Genomic DNA, 16,588 nt, shown 5'->3' with positions numbered 1-16,588 from the left:
AAGGCTTGCCTGCAGTCCGTCTGTCTTTTGTGTTTTTTGTTGTTTTTGTCTCAATTGTAGTGTTAATATGATGTAGTGTTGTATGTTATGTTTTGGGGGGGGGGTGGGAGGGAACGGGAACTGTAACTGTAACATTCTCTCTCCAGAACGGAGACGCGACCTTTGTTCTGTATCGTGTCTCCGTTCCCGTTGCGGCCTACCACCGGCCATGCACCTGGGACCACCTGGGTCTCTGGTTCGCAGAGCCCGCGGTCCGGACTCACCACCTGCGGCGCTGGCTGCCTGCGAATGCTGCGGGAACGGCTGCGACTCGTCTCCGGAGGCTCCGGCGCGGGCCGCGTGGACGTCGGAAGCCCGCAGGCCCCTGGATGGGGGCCGACATCGGGAGCTCCGGCAGCGGCAGAGGCAACGTGTCCGCCCGCCCCGAATCGCGGGGCTTGGGTCGGCCCGCCACGGACCTTTCACCATCCGGCGCGGCCTGAAATAGGCCGCGGGATTTTTTTTCACCGCCCAGCGGGGGCTTCAATATCGGGAGCCCCGACCGCCCCGACGTGGCAACTCCAACAGCCTGACCGCGGGACAAGACGGCAGGGAAGAGAAAAATACATTCTGGCCTTCCATCACAGTGAGGAGGGACTGGAGGAGACTCACTGTGATGGATGTTTCTTTTTGTTTGGTGTTAGTTGTGATTGTATGTGTTATTGCATTTTTATTGATTAATCTTATTGGTCTTATTGTTCAACTGCGGGTAATGTTTCATTTTACTACACATTTATGTGTATGTAACAAATAAACGACTATTGACTATTATAAGCAAATTGATTATCATGACATGAAACAAATCCCAAGCTCTGTTCTGCATGAGATTACAAGGAAAGCAGAGAAAAAGATGTAAGGATCTTTTAAAATCCTTGCCCACTGACCTTTGGAAACCCCTGGCCACGATCATTGCAAATGGAGAAGGAATATTTGGGCTGATACTGAGATCCCTGCATCTGAAGCACAGAGAAGTCCTATGTCAGTGGATCATTCAGAAACTACTCTAAACCAGACAAAACCAGAGTAGAAATAAGTTATCTTTTTGAGGAACTGTTCTAAGAAAATGTTCATGATGACCACATATCAAATATATTTCAGTGCATGTCAAGGATTTTTAGGCTGGTCTGAAGTCATGGAAGGCATTGCACAAATCTGTCTGTTCTTCGGTTGACTTCCTCTCTTTATGAGTCAACGGTATCATCTCACTGATGACCTTGTTTGTTGTAATAACTCCTGAGTCAGAAGGAAACAAATGTCATCCAAGACTTGCTCACAGTTCACAATGGATAAAGCATGCAATCTCTTGGGGGCAGCCTCTCTGAGATAATTCTGAGTGTAAGTGATGAAGCAGAATGAGGCGTGAAAGGGAGATGCATTCCTCTTCAGTTAATCCAGGTTTGCGGTGTTGGTTGTAGAAACCCTTCAGGCCCGTGTGCTTGCTGCATCAGCTGAGATACTACCTCTCTCGTTGGCAGGGGTATGTAGAGAATCCCTCCACTGTGAGACACTCCTCAGTTTCATTCTGAAAATGTCGAGGGCATATGTCAGATATCCATTTAATCCAGTAATAAGTTATTTGTTTTGAGCCTAATAATTTGCTTTTAAAGTAATATTCTGGTCAGATGATATTTTGTTGTTAGTGGATAATGGAATTAGTTCATTCATCAAGGGAACTTATGAAAACAGAGTCTCGGCACTGAAAGGTTAATAAATTTTATTGTCTCCTTTAGAATAGGGTGATCCAAAACTCCAATTCTGGAATTCATGGGGGAGGCTGTATTTAGCATGGAGTCATAGAGCACGGAAACAGGCCCTTAGCCCCACTGCAAGCGACCATCCAGCACCCATTTACACTAACACTATTTTATTCTCTCCTTCCATCAACTCTCTGTTGAATTCCTCCACTCACCTACACACGTGGGGCAATTTACAATGGCCATTGAGCCTACTACCCTTTGGGATATGGGAGCAAAGCGGAGAACCCAGAAGAAAGCCAAACAGAGCATGGGGACATTGAGGTTGTGGAAGGAGCAGAGCATTGTGTAGCGGCAGTCCCTCTACTTCACTGCGATTACAGACGCCAGAGTGATCTCCTCAGTTTCTGAAGTAACATATGTATAATTAGACAAGTGAGAATTATTTGCATTCCAGAAAGTGCTTGAAATGCACAGGTTTATTTAATAAAATCAGCAGATAAATGTTTTACAGAGGTCATTTTAAAAATCAACGTGATTTAAGGGTTTTTGTCATACATTTTACATAAGCACTGGAATTCACCTGGGATGGACCATTTTCCATCAAATTACATGAACTAAATTGTTTGCATGTTGTTGCATTTTTAAAAGGTAGGAATCAGGAGACTTAAAAAAAGATTGCTAAGTTGCTTAGGATTCAGAGTAAGGAACTGAATGTTTAACTGTCCCAAACAGCTGGAAGGTAGGGCTGGGAAACTGGCTTGTGACAAAGCTGCCGGAGATCTGAAGACGGCCTTGAAATGGGAGAGGGAAGAACATCAGCAGCTCCTCGCAGAGTCTTACGGTGCAGTCATGGACCTAACGCAGCAGCTTCAGATCAGCGAGAAGAACTGGAGTCAAGAGAAGCTGGAGCTACTGGATCGATTTAACAACGAGCGTAGCCACGGCGAGCAGCGACTGAAGGAAATGCAACACAAGATCAACCAGGTAATTACAAGAGTTTCTTCCTGTCTTAGGAACCTTACTGCTTCCAACGTGTTTCTAAATCTGGAATATTGTTTTCAGAATGAAACTGAGGTCCCCAGAGTATGCCAGGAGGTTGCTGGCTCTTACAGCAGCTTTCCTGGGAAACTCACCATCCCTATAATTTACCAGGTTTCTTGGATTGTCCACCTTGGGTAAACCTACCTACGAGTGGGTGGTTGATGGTCAGCATGGGCCTCACGGACTGAAGGTTCGTTCAGATTGCGCGCTGTTTCTCTCTGACTCCACGGTTTGATAGATCTGAACGGGTGAATGTGACCACCCTCTGTTGCCACATGTATTGCTGGTGATCAAAGGAGAATCTCTCCTCTCGGATCCACACTGCTCACATAGACCTACCCTGTCGATGTCCACTGCACATTCACACAGACTGAAAGAAAACAAAAATATTTGAAGCAGGAGCTCCCTTATATTCCAGTTTTGCTTCAAATTGTATCTTTTTTCATTCCCTCCTAGCAAGGGCCAACCATAATGGTCCTGGCATTGTGGGATTAAGTCTAAACCTGTGCTTACTGTACTGTGGGAACATTATCCAGCAGTAGACACGGTGGCATCCCATTACTGGAGTTAAGATGTTAATGGAAGCAGCATTTGCCATTCCCACTGAGAATAATGCCTGTCAGGTTTACCTACTCCATGGTCCAGTTGGTAACTTTAGGAGCAAATGTTTTCATTGTTCTTCCCTCGAGTCAATGATTTACGTTAATTCCACAAATTGAATATATTCGGCATTATCTACATTCACAAGAGAAACATCAAAAACATAGAAGCTTCCCACTCATCTCATCTTTCACTGTTGCATCATGGAGCTTACTCACTGCCCAAGACATGGGGCTTCAAGGGAAATATCAGATGTTGCAATAATGAGATGGCCATTACTCCTTTTCAACTGTGGCTGGTTCCCACAGAAATTATGTGTTCTTTACATAATCCACTCTGCATGACACCACCAGGGCGGCACGGTAGCGCAGCGGTAGAGTTGCTGCTTTACAGCGAATGCAGCGCCGGAGACTCAGGTTCGATCCTGACTACGGGTGCTGTACTGTAAGGAGTTTGTACGTTCTCCCCGTGACCTGCGTGGGTTTTCTCCGAGATCTTCGGTTTCCTCCCACACTCCAAAGACGTACAGGTATGTAGGTTAATTGACTGGGTATATGTAAAAATTGTCCCTAGTGTGTGTAGGATAGTGTTAGTGTGCGGGGATCACTGGGCGGTGCGGACTTGGTGGGCCGAAAAGGCCTGTTTCCGCGCAGTATCTGAAATATGAAAATATAATATAATCTCAGTTCAAATTTGTGATTTTCTGGAATTGTTAGGCCAGAGGTTGTATTATTGGTCTACCAACGTTCTTCATGTAGGGAGGTGGGTGTATGGAACAAGCTGCCAGAGGTTGTATTATTGGTCTACCAACGTTCTTCAAGTAGGGAGGTGGGTGTATGGAACAAGCTGCCAGAGGTTGTATTATTGGTCTACCAACATTCTTCATGTAGGGAGGTGGGTGTATGGAACAAACTGCCAGAGGTTGTATTATTGGTCTACTAACGTTCTTCATGTAGGGAGGTGGGTGTATGGAACAAGCTGCCAGAGGTTGTATTATTGGTCTACCAACGTTCTTCATGTAGGGAGGTGGGTGTATGGAACAAGCTGCCAGAGGTTGTATTATTGGTCTACCAACGTTCTTCATGTAGGGAGGTGGGTGTATGGATCAAGCTGCCAGAGGTTGTATTATTGGTCTACCAACGTTCTTCATGTAGGGAGGTGGGTGTATGGAACAAGCTGCCAGAGGTTGTATTATTGGTCTACCAACGTTCTTCATGTAGGGAGGTGGGTGTATGGAACAAGCTGCCAGAGGTTGTATTATTGGTCTACCAACGTTCTTCATGTAGGGAGGTGGGTGTATGGAACAAGCTGCCAGAGGTTGTATTATTGGTCTACCAACGTTCTTCATGTAGGGAGGTGGGTGTATGGAACAAGCTGCCAGAGGTTGTATTATTGGTCTACCAACGTTCTTCATGTAGGGAGGTGGGTGTATGGAACAAGCTGCCAGAGGTTGTATTATTGGTCTACCAACATTCATGTAGGGAGGTGGGTGTATGGAACAAACTGCCAGAGGTTGTATTATTGGTCTACTAACGTTCTTCATGTAGGGAGGTGGGTGTATGGAACAAGCTGCCAGAGGTTGTATTATTGGTCTACCAACGTTCTTCATGTAGGGAGGTGGGTGTATGGAACAAGCTGCCAGAGGTTGTATTATTGGTCTACCAACGTTCTTCATGTAGGGAGGTGGGTGTATGGAACAAGCTGCCAGAGGTTGTATTATTGGTCTACCAACGTTCTTCATGTAGGGAGGTGGGTGTATGGAACAAGCTGCCAGAGTTGTATTATTGGTCTACCAACGTTCTTCATGTAGGGAGGTGGGTGTATGGAACAAGCTGCCAGAGGTTGTATTATTGGTCTACCAACGTTCTTCATGTAGGGAGGTGGGTGTATGGAACAAGCTGCCAGAGGTTGTATTATTGGTCTACCAACGTTCTTCATGTAGGGAGGTGGGTGTATGGAACAAGCTGCCAGAGGTTGTATTATTGGTCTACCAACGTTCTTCATGTAGGGAGGTGGGTGTATGGAACAAGCTGCCAGAGGTTGTATTATTGGTCTACCAACGTTCTTCATGTAGGGAGGTGGGTGTATGGAACAAGCTGCCAGAAGAAGTAGTTGAGGCAGGTACAATAACAACATTTAAAAGACATTCAGAGCGATACAGGGATATGAAAGGTTTAGAAGGTGAGTGTGAAGAAGGGTCCCAACCTGAAACATCAGCGGTCCGTGTTCTCCAGTGATGCTGCCTGTCTAGCTGAATTACCCCAGCACTTTATGTCCTTATGGTTTCGAGGGATGTGGGCTGAACATGGGCAAATGGGACTAGCTTAGATGGCATGAGCAAGTTGGCCAAGGGGTCTGTTTCTGTGCAGGATGTCTTTATTTGAATTTAGTTTTTAATATATTCCTGCAATTGTTATGGATGGAGTTTGTAGATATGTGCTTCTGACAGGACCTTACAAAGGGAATAGAAACCAGAAAAGATATTGTGATCTGCAAGGTTTCGTCTCTTAGTTAATGAATTCTGAAAATAACATATGGAATGCACTTGCTGTAGGAAGGCAGTGTGAAGCAGTCCCAGGCTCTTGGGTTATAAACAATCTCATTTAGCATTCTCCATGCTGTTAGTATCACTAAGCTCTGCTCTCTGAGGATTTGGCAGTTTTGATGCCACAAACAGTACTAAATTGTGAATGTCACCATGTTGGGACATTTATCCTAATATTGAAATACAATTAGGAATGCTGCATAATGCCTGGGCAAATTTGCACTTGGTTTAAGTAAAGGCAGAGTGTGGAGTGCACATGTGGAGCTTGCTCGCTATGCCTTCAGGTGCATCTGTTGGAGGCACAAGGGATCACTGATTCACCTCGGCAGGAGATGCAATGATTTGGATGCAAACAGAACCTCTGAAAGTCTAAGGCCACTAAATGAGCAGACAACTGCACGATCCTGCAGCCAGGTAATACTTTTACAAGGAATTAATTACGTGATAGGTTAGAATCACACGTCTGAGACACATCACATGTTATCTTAAGCTGACTGCATTCACACATCACAAAATGGTTGGACTCATCTCACTCCACTTCCAACATCGTGTGCCATACTTATTAATAATTAACCAATATAAAAAAAGCCACAGTGACTGTCATTTTACTATTGCTTGTTGATCGGAGCTGTATCAGTGCAAAAATAAATAAATCTGCTAAATCTGTGAGATCAGGAATACACCTGTTGTTGCTGGCGAGTGGAATCATTCCCTCCAACTGCTCTGGGAATCGACGTTCACATAGGCTGGAATATTTAAAAGTTCATCAGGGAAGCAAAATCAGCACCAGAGTTTACTTTTCAACTTTGAATCTGCTCTCTCTCACCGAGCTTGCCTCAGGAGAGTGATCCTTCCCTCCTCCGGCATTAGCAGTATTCCACCTGCCTTCAATTAGAGACATGCTGAGCCTCCACTTTGTCCAGGCACGTCACATCATGCCCTGCCTCAAACAAAGCACAGAGACCTCGGTGGAGTGGGGGTGGGAATCAGGTGCTTTCTCCTCTTTGCCTGTGAGCTGAGTATTGCCATAACATTACAGAAAGGAAAATCTCTTACCTAAAGGAGGAAAAAAGTCCACTGCAAGTATCCAGTGTTAAAGATACTAAATGTTATTCACAAAGTTCCTTTTATCATGTATCTGCACACTGTGAATGGCTCGATTGTAATCATGTACTGTCTCTCTGCTGACTGGATAGCAGCCAACAAAAGCTTTTCACTGTACCTCGGTACATGTGACAGTAAACTCAACTCAAACTCAACTAAATGCAAAAAGGTTTGGCTTGTTTAAAGTGGAACTGATCCAGCACTCCACCAAATTGTTTTGATTACATTGCAGCTCACAGGACAGCACAGCATGCTTCTTTCCTTTTTGAATCAGATCAAGGTACTCTTGAATCTTAAAAAAAAACTTTATGGTAGAAAATTCCTTCTGCACTGTTTCCAAATGGGTTTAGCCAGCAGTTGAAAATTTCACAGTATCCGAAGGGAACCGTCCCCCTCCCCACACCACTGTGCTGTGTGTCGTTGTTGCAGTGAAGTTTATCTTCAACCCTGGGGAATGACCGAGACAGATTGCAGTGTGAAGATAGATCAAGAGCTGCAGAGGTCTCGTGGCAGTGGTACTCGAGCATTATATTGGCCTGCTGGCCCTGGGATGAGGTGGCTTTTCCTGATGATAACTGACCTTCAGATATAGCCTGCGGAAATTAAAACAGACGGCAGTCATTTCATTAGTTCCAAGTCACTTTACATGTTTGTATTTTTTTCAGATGCTGCAGCACAGAAACAACATAAAGGAAACTTGTGATGAATTGGAGGCAAATGGGACTAATTTACAACGGTAACTATTGTAAATCAATAATTAGATTGCAAGCGTAGAAACATTTTGACAATTACCGCCTGCAGTTTCTTTGCTTCATTCCCAAGTTTGATACTTGACCACGTCCAAATGAGCTAACTTTGAGTTACATTTGCTTTACATTGAGCTGAAGTTTAAAATCTGTGATACAGGGGAGTGAGGGGAATAGCTACAGAAGTAGATCATGCAGCCTATCCCGTAGGTTCTGCTGTTCAGCTTCATTTATTCCCAGGGCTACATTTACCGTTAGAACCTGGCAGATTCTGATTTGGAATTTTTGATTGACACAGCGTTGCACACATTCTCTCGGGTGAAAGCCGATTTTTTAAAAAAGATTGTTCTTACAGATTGCTCCAACAGAGGAATTTGTTTCTGTGCCACCACCTAATGGAATTATTTTATCGTTTTAATAATTACAGTTGCATCAATACTGAACATTTTACAGGAATGATAATAGTTCCATTTTGTGTAAACTAAACACTGAGTCAGTAACTGCAATGGATGTAGGAGTGATGTTAATGTGGACAAGTTGGGCAAAAGTGCCAGTTTCCACGCTGTATAACTCTACGACAGAACAATCGATAGAACCTTTTACATCGTCAGAACCATAACAGGTTTCTCTGGAGTTTATCCTTGCTATCTGCGTATGAGATTAGCATCGCCCTGGGTTTGCTGGCTATTCCCCACGTACATACACTCCCAGTCATTTAGACCCAGTCTTTAATGATATGGAAAGTCCACCCTTACATGGCACTTGGAGTTAACAAGAACCGTGCAATTTGTGAAATGTAACTTGTATTTCAGTTGTAAAGGTCTGAATTCTCCTCGTAACTAACTTTGCCAATGCAAGAAGTCAGGTCGGCAGCATAATTTATTTCTTAGTCCATTCTTTTATTGCACAAAGGGTAAATAATCCATTTTCAAACGCATTATTTTTAGAGCCAAGTCGGTTTCTTCAATGTCAGAGTTTGAGAGCTTGTTGGATACATCTCCATATTTACCACCCACAACTGGGCCCACATCAAAAAGCTTCAAAAACCTTGAGGAGCTGAACATAAAGAATCAGAAACACGCACCTAACGATGATGATTCCTTGTATGAGAAATCAGAGGACAAGCTGATCAAGCCATCAACGACGGAGGTGCCTGGAATCTCGTCCTGGGACTTTGCCATGACTGCAAATCTGGTTAATCCCCAACTCAACAAAAAGCAGATGCAGAGGAGCTACACGGCCCCAGACAGAACGGGCATCCGTATCTACTACAGCCCTCCAGTGATGCGCAGGCTGGATGGCTCTTTGGTCCAAAACAATGGTGGGAAGGTTGTGATTGAACCCGGTTTCCTGTTCACCATGGCGAAACCCAAACAAACAGGCGATACCGAGAACGTGTGCAGCAGGTGGTTTAATAATCTGTCCAAGCATCAGAAGCTTCTGAAGAGTGGAAGCGGAGACCATCCCGTCTCCGTTCCCACCGCTGCTGCCTCCGGGTTTACATCTGCCATGCGTGATCTGCAGATATCGGGCAACATGAGCGATGACATGAAGGAGGTGGCCAACTGTGTGAGGAATGTCATCTGCACCAACCCGCTGGAGAGGGCGGTCAATGACACTGCCAGCCAGACGATTGGGGTTGTCAACATCGGTACCCAGACCGCCCGCTGTATCAGCGTCGGCCTGCAGACTGAGAGTCCCAGGTCACTATCCAGCAGTCTGCACCGATCCTGGGCTTCACGAGGCTCCTTGCTGATGCCAACCCAGAGTTCCCGCAGCAAGCAACTTTCGTCATCGTTGGAGAAGGTGCCGACAAAATTTGAACGTTCCTGCTGTTCACCAAAGTACGGATCGCCTAAACTGCAGCGGAGAAGCACATCAAAAATAGATCACACTAGGGAACGAAGTCCTTGGGCCATGTCCCAGAGGGGACAGAATGAGTCAGCCTGGGCTAGGTCAACGACTACCAGGGATAGTCCCGTGCTTAGTTCAATCAACGACGGCCTCTCCAGCTTGTTTAACGTCGTCGAGCATGCTTCTGGAAGTGTTGACTCCATTTGGAAATCCAGCCAGCATGAAGCAAAAACAAAAGGGGACACATCAAGATATGGGATTGTCCAGGAGTTTTTCAGGAACGTGTGTGGCAGATCCCAGGGTCCAGCAAGTGGAGGTGACAAGCCAATAAAAGTACCCCTCTCTGATGAAAGTATCAGGAAAGCAGATTTGACCACTCCAGTGGCTCATACACAAGTAGAGAGTGTCTCCCGTATCGTTAACAAAAGGCTTTCCAAGCAACCAAACAAGGAGGACCAAAAGCCACCAACGCCCACTCCAGGCACTGGACCCAAAGAGCCAGATGCTCGGGATGCTGGCACATCTGATCTGCTGGAGGTAACGCTCTTATTTGCTCTTTTATCTCATTTAAAATGTCATCTCTTAAAGCCACAACACCGGTATTTCACCAGGAGCTTTAATATTTAACACTTCCTAACTAGGGTATGATTATCTTTTAAATAGCATACAATGGCATCAAGTTCAGCACAGACATTGAGGGCCGAATAGCCTGTTCCTGTGCTGTACTGTTCTATGTAGTCCAGAAAATCAGGCATTCTGACACCCCCAAGAACTGACTGCCAGATTATTGCAGCAGCACTGAATGTTCCAGTTATAAACCAGATGCATATTGTTTAATACAGGGTGGTGAATGTTAGTGAGCAGTGGATGCAATGTCAGATACTGTCACTCATGACAGTAACGATAAACACCTAAACTATTCCCTAGCCGAATAACATTTTATCCTGAAAATGAAATTGCTGTCACTTTGTTACTGCCATTTCTTTGCCAGTCCACGAAGCGATATATTTGCTTTACACTAGACCAAGTGGAGCCTAGATTTTGAATTGACATTTAAAATTACTATTAAAACACAAAATACTTGTGCAATAACACCAGGATCAGCGCTCAAACCAAGCCCCAAGCCAAAGTAGTGTCTAAAATGCTTATACACACTGTGCAGGAAAGGTAGACACAAAATGCTGGAGTAACTCGGCGGGACAGGCATCATCTCTGGAGAGAAGCAATGGGTGACGTAAAGAGTCTGAGGAAGGGTCTCGACCCGAGACGTCACCCATTCCTTCTCTCCAGAGATGCTGCCTATCCCGCTGAGTTACTCCAGCATTTTGTGTCCACCTGCTTATACACACTTACGCTATTGGGCAATAACTAACTCCAAATGCAATAGTAAGTTATCCACATGTTAACAAGCACATTAAAACTAATTGTGTAGAATATCCTGATTGTGAATGTTTGTTGGGTGAAATGTTGCAGTTTAATATTGACATTGAATCTCATTGTGTTCTTGTGCAGGAGGCATCCTGTGATTGTACGTCTCAGTCTCTCACCTCCTGCTTTACGTCCAGATCATCAGCACGCCACTCGTTATCCCAGTGTAAATCACGCTCTTTGCCTTCAGATCCAAATGCCTCAGATGAAAAATCAGGCTGAGTACTGAACTGTGCCTCGTAGCTGGGAGCAGGCACCGCTACATGTTCTAAAGTCATCCTTGCATCTCGCGCTTTACCTGACAGCCCAAGTGTAATTTGAGATGTTCAGAAGAGATTTTCAGGTTGTATTGTTGAGTTCACTAGATTGCAAAATATAAACTGGTGGAGAAGAAACTGTTGATTTATGATCACAACAATGTGAGGGACCTGGGTTACACTGCTGAGATGCTCGAATCACTTCTACAATGGCACTATAGATAATCGTACAAGACCGCAGGTTTAATCGGGTTATGAGAACAGTCTTTACTACATTTCTATCATCTGTATTGCTGTTGTCTGATTCTCATCAGTGACCAGTTGATGTGCATGGATCAAGAGGTGGTTGGAACAATCACTCACTGCTGCACCATTGCACAAATACATTTGACCAGGGAAACATTAACTGTTCCGGCTGCATTTTCCAGATTGCCCATTTTGAAATCTGGAATTTCCCTCCACCTGTCAGCTCGGACATCAGTGCAATGTGGTTTTATTTTTGGCCTAACGAAGATGAATTGGATGAGAAAACAAAGCAGGCACAGTGTTGTTGGGCCTACTGTTTTTTGTGCTATTTATTGAAGTTGGTGCTTCTGAAGATTGTGCAGTCAATGTATAATATGCAGTTGGTTTGATACCACTGGATTTGGCCCAATGCTGAACATATTTTACCCTACAGTGTTTCGGTAAGTTAATCATCGACTTTTAAGAAAACGGACTTTTAAATGTTAACTAAAGACAGGGTGCAGTCATTGGTCACAATGGAAAGAACTTGCAAATTGCAGGCTCCAATCATTGGTTAGCTTTCTGTCACATTTTCAAAATTGTTTGGTTCTGGAACAAAGCAGTGTGTCACCACCTGCCAGAGCCCTTGTGTTGAAGGGCTAAATGGTCACGGTACTTTGCTTAAGTGTTTGGTACTCGAGCAGGAACGACCATTCGTTGTTGTTCCTGCAGATGTCCCTTGTTTAACCTGCAATGTGTTCACTGTGGGCAAGAAGTGAGGTGCAACTCATTTTGGGAAAGAAAATACTGACAACAAGGACGTAAGTAGGTGTTAGATTCCCTGCATGTTCAAATTAGGTGCCTAATGCTTTTTGGGGCTTCCTTGTATGATTGGGTCACCCTGAACAGCATTGGCCCACCTCTGTTAAAGAAAACCAGGTGTGTATTGTGCTCCAACACTGGTTCTTACAGAAACCACTGCAGACTGTAACCACGACGGTAAGTTTGCCAACAGTAGAAACATTGTACTCTCCAATTTTAAATAATAACCCACTTCCCCTTCTCCCTAACCCTGCCCTCCACCCCAGTGTCACCCATTTCTCCCACTATCCCACCCTCTCTCCCCCCCCCACCCTCTCCTCGACTCTGCCTGTCCACTTCCATCTTTATCACTCCCTCTGGCTTTACATTTCACTCTTCTTAGCAGATACACTTTGGTCTTCTTTTTATCTTTAGCCTTTGTCCACCCCTCTGCCACATTCCCCACCTCCACTTTCATCGCATCCACCTATCACTTGCCAGGCTTTGTCCTCCCCCATCTACATTAGCCTCATCAGTCTGTAGAAAGCTCCAGAAACGTCATCTGTCCATTCATTCTCTCCACAGAAGATGCCTGACCGACTACATTCCTCCAGCACTTTGTTTTACGTAAGATTCCAGCGTCTGCAGTTCCTTGTGTCTCTAGTTTTTAAAACATTTTACTGACTTTGTTACAAAACTTATCCCCAAACCTGACATTTAAACTATGGGCGGCTTCTGGATAGGTCTCCGGTGACATGGCTTCCCATTGGAGACAAGACTGGACCTTATTTCAAAGAGTGGAGGATAGTTTCAGTTGAATGTCTGGGCGTTTCTGTGGGTGGGGTGGGGTGCAGGGGCAACAGCACTGTCCCGGGGACCAGCTATCAATGGGGAGTGCTTCGGGGCCAGTACTACATTGGGTGGGTGGGGAATTCCAAAACATTGTGTTGGGTGTGCTAATGCTCAATGGACCAGCTGTTTATCATGGAGAAAAGACACAAAGTGCTGGAGTAACTCAGGGGGGGTCGGGCAGGCAGCATCTCTGGAGAACATGGAGAGGTGATGTTGTGGGTGGGGTCCCTTGCCACTGTCTTGGAGGGGGTTTGGGCAAGTGTTTACCTGTTACCAGGCCTCCCTGGTAGTTACTGTGGGAGTCACACCATTTTACCCAAAGAGTAGCACATGGGCCGCAATAAGGTCATCGTGGTCTAAGTTCCCCAGCGGTATCCCATCCAAGAAGCATGAGATGTCATCATGTAGCCCCAAAGCTTCAGTCAAATTGGGGTTACAAGAGTCTCACCATTGGAAATAATAGTAATTTACATAAATCACAACATTTATAAAATAAACTTTTCTGCAAATACATTTCTCAGTGTAGCTGTTCCAATTTAATATTTATTCCAATGAAATTCCCCTTCGGATTGACATAACCTTCCTTTTGTATTTAGTTTTTGCTCCTCTTTTCCAATTAATTCCCTGATCTATCATTCCGTATTGTTATCTCCGAGTCTGGTTTGCAAACCCATTGCACTTCCCTCTCCGAAGATTCCTCTTTGGTCTTTAGATGGGCCAGAAAGGTTTTAATTTGTCTGACAGATGTTCTTTGTTCTTTCCCCACTTCGATGTCTCTACCACAGCCGTGCCTTTTCTCACTTCATCTCCTCCCACTGCCCCAGTAAACGGCATTGCTTTCATCACCCTGTCAAAAGATGGTGAAATTATAAAATATGCATGTTTGTAAGATGCAGATAAGGGGAACGATGGAGACTGAGAGAACATTGTCTCAGCATCGAGAGCAGGCTGGAGACTCAGGGCAGCTAATCTAATCTATCTGGAGGGATGTAACCAGAGGGAGCAGAATGAGGATAGCTGGAGGAGAAATACACCGCGCCAGAGGTGTGGAACACACAACCTGGCGGTTGCTGGGAATCAGAACGAACGCTGGAAGGGCTCGCTGTGCTCTCCTGGGTCGTCGTCCCCCCCCCCCCCCCCGGTTTGCAGCCACCAGACATTTTAGCTGGTGTTAATAAACGTCAATCACTCCCAATGTCCATTTTCAGACATTCTCTTATTTCTCTCAACTTGTCCTTTACTCTGTTACTTGTGTTTTCTAACCTGTCCTTGTCCTGAAACACTAACTCTGCCATCTCTGCACAAACTCTACTCGGCTTTATATTTGTTTTAATTTAATTGCTGGCATCTGCATCTTTTACTGTGACCTTTTTTAAACATTTTGTTTTTCCTAGTCACTATCTTGTTGTTTTTTGTCAGAGCCCTTTGGGCCAGCTCATCCATGCGACCAAGGTACCCCATCTAAGCGAGTCTCATTTGCCCGCATTTGGTCCATCTCCCTCTGAACCTTTCTTATCTATGTACATATCCAAGAGTCTTTTAAATGTTGTTATTGTTCCTGCCTCATCTACCTCTGGTAGTTCATTCCATTGACCTATATGATCTGAGGGAAAAAGTTGCCTCTCTGGTTCGTATTAAATCTTTCCCGTCTCAGCTTAAACTTATGTCCTCTGGTTCTTCATTCCCCTACTCTGAATAAAAGACTGCATTCACCTTATCTACCCCCCTCATGATTTTATACACTTCTATAATATCATCCTTTAGCCTTCTGTGCTCCAACGAATCAAGTCCCAGCCTGCGCGAACTCTCTCCACAGCTCAGGCCCTCAAGTCCAGGCAACATCCTTGTAATTCTTCTCTGCACTCTTTCTAGCTTAATGGCATCCATCCTGTAACAGTGTGACCAACACTGAAGACAGTATTCCATATGCAGCCTCACCAATGTCTTGTATAGCTGTAACATGGCATTCCAACTTCTATACTCAATATGCTTACTGCTGAAGACCAATGTACCAAAAGCCTTCTTTACCACCCTGTCTGCCTGTGAGGCCACTTTCAGGGACCAAGCACCTGTACTCCTAGATCACTCTGCTGCACAGCACTCCCCTGGGCTGTATTGTAAAGGTTCTGCCCTGGTTTGACTTACACCCCACACTTATCTAGGCTCCTTTAGCCATTCTTCAGCCCACTTGCTCAGCTGATGAAAACCTGCTGTGATTTTTGAAACCCCCTTCACTGTGATACCACCTCTTTAGTGTCAGATTATTCCACTTTGTCTTCCCTGTGCTTGGCTGCTCTTCACAATATGCTCCCATTTTGTCCCAAGCCCTGAGCTGCCCCCATTGTTGGCTGTTTGAAGATATACATCTTTCTCCACTCCTACCCCATCATCCACCAACACCCTTACACCAACCCATCTATTACTTTTATATTTACAAAATTGCCACTACCAGTATTGTCAGCAGCTGACTGATCACATTGCCCACTAGTTGATTTCCTCTTGTGATGGGCTTTGTTTGGACTCCTCACCAGTTTTCCTTTCACTCGAGTTGTCACGATGCTAACCACATGTCTTTCCATGACTGCTTTCATTCTAGTTCCCTTTTATTTCATGTTCTTAATTCCTGATTACATACTGTCCTTTCTGGCTTTCTTGACCACTCTTTGTCTGATTTTTTGTTTGCTTTGGTGTTCCCTCTCCACTCTCTCTCCTTCCTCCTCATCTCATCTGAACCCTCACCATTATCCTTTCCACTTCTCGCTCTCCCTTCTGCTTCCACTCTACAGTACTTTGTTTCTAGAGCAGAAATCAAAGTGCTGGAGAACTCAGCAGGTCAGGCAGCTTCTGTGGATAGGGATAGTTATGGTCCACTCCCTCCACAGATGCTGCCTGACCCGCTGGGATCTCCAGCACTTTGATTTCTGTTCTAGATTCAAGCAATTACTTTTGTGTCTATTTTGTTTGGTTGCTTTTCCTTCACAAACCTGGCTTCACCTACCAGTACTGCTTGGCATGTCCCCTGCTGCTCTCCACACTGTTTATCACAACCAGGCTGTTTGTCACACTTTTTGTTTTTGCTGCCATGTTAATCCTCCCAATCTCACTCATTCTGATTCTTTCTCCCTTTCTCAGTTCCTTTCACCTCTAGTTTGCCCAGATATTCCCTTGCCCATCAAGTCTTGCTACCCTTCTCCACCTCGCTTTCCCTGCTTCGTTTCCTTTACATTTACTGTTCGAAAATGCATCTGTTCTTCTCCCATGGCCACAGGCTGGCTCCACTATGTGTCTTCCAGCTGTCAATGTAAGTAATGTCCACATAAGTTAAGTTATTCCCTTCAATTTTTCCATTAATTTTAATCTAATATATTAACCTTGCCAGTGATAAACTCTACCTTGTTT

At 44.8% G+C, this 16,588-nt stretch overlaps 1 protein-coding gene across 2 annotated transcripts in view; it reads left to right on the top strand.

Moving 5' to 3' along the window:
• Positions 1 to 13,174, top strand: part of mtcl2 (microtubule crosslinking factor 2) — a 69,631-nt gene extending 56,457 nt beyond the window's left edge. The window contains exons 11-14 of one of the 2 annotated variants that reach the window (XM_078419167.1): positions 2,469 to 2,720; positions 7,692 to 7,762; positions 8,720 to 10,163; positions 11,139 to 13,174. In XM_078419167.1, coding sequence (XP_078275293.1) covers positions 2,469 to 2,720; positions 7,692 to 7,762; positions 8,720 to 10,163; positions 11,139 to 11,276 — 1,905 coding nt within the window. In that variant the 3' untranslated portion in view covers positions 11,277 to 13,174. The remainder of the gene's footprint in view (positions 1 to 2,468; positions 2,721 to 7,691; positions 7,763 to 8,719; positions 10,164 to 11,138) is intronic. The other variant, XM_078419168.1, reaches the window with a different exon arrangement.
• The last annotated feature ends 3,414 nt before the right edge of the window (positions 13,175 to 16,588 follow it).

This window comes from Rhinoraja longicauda, chromosome 22 (genome assembly GCF_053455715.1).
Source record: "Rhinoraja longicauda isolate Sanriku21f chromosome 22, sRhiLon1.1, whole genome shotgun sequence".
In the NCBI taxonomy this organism is placed as follows: Eukaryota; Metazoa; Chordata; class Chondrichthyes; order Rajiformes; family Arhynchobatidae; genus Rhinoraja; species Rhinoraja longicauda.
This window is presented reverse-complemented; position numbering and strand designations above follow the sequence as displayed.